This window comes from Bacillus rossius (assembly GCF_032445375.1).
Source record: "Bacillus rossius redtenbacheri isolate Brsri chromosome 4 unlocalized genomic scaffold, Brsri_v3 Brsri_v3_scf4_2, whole genome shotgun sequence".
In the NCBI taxonomy this organism is placed as follows: domain Eukaryota; kingdom Metazoa; phylum Arthropoda; class Insecta; order Phasmatodea; family Bacillidae; genus Bacillus; species Bacillus rossius.
The window spans coordinates 47916853-47920818 of NW_026962011.1; the positions used below are offsets into that span (position 1 = coordinate 47916853).

The 3966-nt window shown below is 61.1% G+C and overlaps 1 protein-coding gene across 1 annotated transcript; it reads left to right on the top strand.

Annotated features, from left to right (window-relative positions):
* Positions 1-238: 238 nt before the first annotated feature.
* LOC134541854 (axoneme-associated protein mst101(2)-like) lies at positions 239-3624 on the top strand. The gene is made up of 5 exons (XM_063385552.1): positions 239-337; positions 1756-1941; positions 2329-2676; positions 2866-3066; positions 3166-3624. Exons 1-5 carry the CDS (start codon positions 239-241, stop codon positions 3622-3624), a joined length of 1293 nt encoding a protein of 430 aa, XP_063241622.1.
* The last annotated feature ends 342 nt before the right edge of the window (positions 3625-3966 follow it).

The following is a 3966-nucleotide window of genomic DNA, read 5'->3' on the forward strand; positions in this document are numbered from 1 at the left end:
AACTAAATTTGCAAAAAACTGTAAATAATATTTGAAAATTAAAAAAAATTATGCAATATTTCATCAATGTTTTCTTATGACGTTATCGCGTAAAATTATCGTCCGTAAACCGACTTTACAGACAACCTTTTTTTTTAATTTGTAGGAAATTTTCCTCGAGTGCCATAGGGGTGCGCTTAGGCGGGATTTCCAACATGAGTCTCGTGAAGAGCGTTCGCTGGGCGCGCCGCGATCTAGCATGGAGCGAGCTAGCAAGGAGCGAGCTAGCAAGGAGCGTGCTAGCAAGGAGCGAGCTAGCAAGGAGCGAGCTAGCAAGGAGCGAGCTAGCAAGGAGCGGGCTAGCAAGGAGCGGGCTAGCAAGGAGCGGGCTAGCAAGGAGCGAGCTAGCAAGGAGCGAGCTAGCAAGGAGCGGGCTAGCAAGGAGCGGGCTAGCAAGGAGCGGGCTAGCAAGGAGCGGGCTAGCAAGAAGCGGGCTAGCAAGGAGCGAGCTGACAAGGAGCGAGCTGACAAGGAGCGAGCTAGCAAGGAGCGGGCTAGCAAGGAGCGAGCTAGCAAGGAGCGATCTAGCATGGAGCGAGCTGACAAGAAGCGGGCTAGCAAGGAGCGGGCTAGCAAGGAGCGGGCTAGCAAGGAGCGGGCTAGCAAGGAGCGGGCTAGCAAGGGGCGGGCTAGCAAGGAGCGGGCTAGCAAGGAGCGGGCTAGCAAGGAGCGGGCTAGCAAGGAGCGGGCTAGCAAGGAGCGAGCTAGCAAGGAGCGGGCTAGCAAGGAGCGGGCTAGCAAGGAGCGAGCTAGCAAGGAGCGGGCTAGCAAGGAGCGGGCTAGCAAGGAGCGGGCTAGCAAGGAGCGGGCTAGCAAGGGGCGGGCTAGCAAGGAGCGAGCTAGCAAGGAGCGAGCTAGCAAGGAGCGGGCTAGCAAGGAGCGGGCTAGCACGGGCGGGCTAGCAAGGAGCGGGCTAGCAAGGAGCGGGCTAGCAAGGGGCGGGCTAGCAAGGAGCGGGCTAGCAAGGAGCGGGCTAGCAAGGAGCGGGCTAGCAAGGAGCGGGCTAGCAAGGAGCGAGCTAGCAAGGAGCGGGCTAGCAAGGGGCGGGCTAGCAAGGAGCGGGCTAGCAAGGAGCGGGCTAGCAAGGAGCGGGCTAGCAAGGAGCGAGCTAGCAAGGAGCGGGCTAGCAAGGAGCGGGCTAGCAAGGGGCGGGCTAGCAAGGAGCGGGCTAGCAAGGAGCGGGCTAGCAAGGGGCGGGCTAGCAAGGAGCGAGCTAGCAAGGAGCGGGCTAGCAAGGAGCGGGCTAGCAAGGAGCGGGCTAGCAAGGGGCGGGCTAGCAAGGAGCGGGCTAGCAAGGAGCGAGCTAGCAAGGAGCGAGCTAGCAAGGAGCGGGCTAGCAAGGAGCGGGCTAGCAAGGGGCGGGCTAGCAAGGAGCGGGCTAGCAAGGAGCGGGCTAGCAAGGAGCGAGCTAGCAAGGAGCGGGCTAGCAAGAAGCGGGCTAGCAAGGAGCGAGCTGACAAGGAGCGAGCTGACAAGGAGCGAGCTAGCAAGGAGCGGGCTAGCAAGGAGCGAGCTAGCAAGGAGCGATCTAGCATGGAGCGAGCTGACAAGAAGCGGGCTAGCAAGGAGCGGGCTAGCAAGGAGCGGGCTAGCAAGGAGCGGGCTAGCAAGGAGCGGGCTAGCAAGGAGCGGGCTAGCAAGGGGCGGGCTAGCAAGGAGCGGGCTAGCAAGGAGCGGGCTAGCAAGGAGCGAGCTAGCAAGGAGCGGGCTAGCAAGGAGCGAGCTGACAAGGAGCGAGCTGACAAGGAGCGAGCTAGCAAGGAGCGGGCTAGCAAGGAGCGAGCTAGCAAGGAGCGATCTAGCATGGAGCGAGCTGACAAGAAGCGGGCTAGCAAGGAGCGGGCTAGCAAGGAGCGAGCTGACAAGGAGCGAGCTGACAAGGAGCGAGCTAGCAAGGAGCGGGCTAGCAAGGGGCGGGCTAGCAAGGAGCGGGCTAGCAAGGAGCGGGCTAGCAAGGAGCGGGCTAGCAAGGGGCGGGCTAGCAAGGAGCGAGCTAGCAAGGAGCGGGCTAGCAAGGAGCGGGCTAGCAAGGGGCGGGCTAGCAAGGAGCGGGCTAGCAAGGAGCGGGCTAGCAAGGAGCGAGCTAGCAAGGAGCGGGCTAGCAAGAAGCGGGCTAGCAAGGAGCGAGCTAGCAAGGAGCGGGCTAGCAAGGAGCGAGCTAGCAAGGAGCGGGCTAGCAAGGAGCGGGCTAGCAAGGGGCGGGCTAGCAAGGAGCGGGCTAGCAAGGAGCGGGCTAGCAAGGAGCGGGCTAGCAAGGAGCGGGCTAGCAAGGAGCGGGCTGACAAGGAGCGAGCTGACAAGGAGCGAGCTGACAAGGAGCGAGCTAGCAAGGAGCGAGCTAGCAAGGAGCGGGCTAGCAAGAAGCGGGCTAGCAAGGGGCGGGCTAGCAAGGAGCGGGCTAGCAAGAAGCGGGCTAGCAAGGAGCGAGCTGACAAGGAGCGAGCTAGCAAGGAGCGGGCTAGCAAGGAGCGAGCTAGCAAGGAGCGATCTAGCATGGAGCGGGCTAGCAAGAAGCGGGCTAGCAAGGAGCGAGCTGACAAGGAGCGAGCTGACAAGGAGCGAGCTAGCAAGGAGCGAGCTAGCAAGGAGCGATCTAGCATGGAGCGAGCTGACAAGAAGCGGGCTAGCAAGGAGCGGGCTAGCAAGGAGCGGGCTAGCAAGGAGCGGGCTAGCAAGGGGCGGGCTAGCAAGGAGCGGGCTAGCAAGGAGCGGGCTAGCAAGGAGCGGGCTAGCAAGGAGCGGGCTAGCAAGGAGCGAGCTAGCAAGGAGCGGGCTAGCAAGGGGCGGGCTAGCAAGGAGCGGGCTAGCAAGGAGCGGGCTAGCAAGGAGCGGGCTAGCAAGGAGCGAGCTAGCAAGGAGCGATCTAGCATGGAGCGAGCTGACAAGAAGCGGGCTAGCAAGGAGCGGGCTAGCAAGGAGCGAGCTGACAAGGAGCGAGCTAGCAAGAAGCGAGCTAGCAAGGAGCGAGCTAGCCAGGAGCGAGCTAGCAAGGAGCGAGCTAGCAAGGAGCGAGCTAGCAAGGAGCGGGCTAGCAAGGAGCGTGCTAGCAAGGAGCGGGCTAGCAAGGAGCGGGCTAGCAAGGAGCGGGCTAGCAAGGGGCGGGCTAGCAAGGAGCGGGCTAGCAAGGAGCGGGCTAGCATGGAGCGAGCTAGCAAGGAGCGAGCTGACAAGGAGCGAGCTGACAAGGAGCGAGCTAGCAAGGAGCGGGCTAGCAAGGAGCGAGCTAGCAAGGAGCGATCTAGCATGGAGCGAGCTGACAAGAAGCGGGCTAGCAAGGAGCGGGCTAGCAAGGAGCGAGCTGACAAGGAGCGAGCTAGCAAGAAGCGAGCTAGCAAGGAGCGAGCTAGCCAGGAGCGAGCTAGCAAGGAGCGAGCTAGCAAGGAGCGATCTAGCATGGAGCGAGCTAGCAAGGAGCGGGTTAGCAAGGAGCGAGCTAGCAAGGAGCGATCTAGCATGGAGCGAGCTAGCAAGGAGCGGGTTAGCAAGGAGCGAGCTAGCAAGGAGCGATCTAGCATGGAGCGAGCTAGCAAGGAGCGGGTTAGCAAGGAGCGAGCTAGCAAGGAGCGCCTGCGGAACGGGGAATAGTGTTGAGGACCGAGCTGAAGGACATCCGTCTGCCCTCTGGAGTTCCTCCCCGGACCGCCAACTCGGGTCGTTACCACAACGCCGAATTACCACAACGCCGAACGTACAATAACGCCGAATACCATAACTCCGAATGCCAAATTGACCGCAACGCCGACAGCTAGACATTGATGTGTACCACAATGCCGAAATACAGTAACGCCGAAAAATGTTGCTGCGGGGAAGGAGGGGGGGGGGGGGGCACAGGAGCAAAATGAAAAACAACTGAATGAATTTGTGTGCTAACCTTACCTAACCTAACCTTTGTGGCAGTCCTGCAATGACATTTTTCGGCGTTAATGT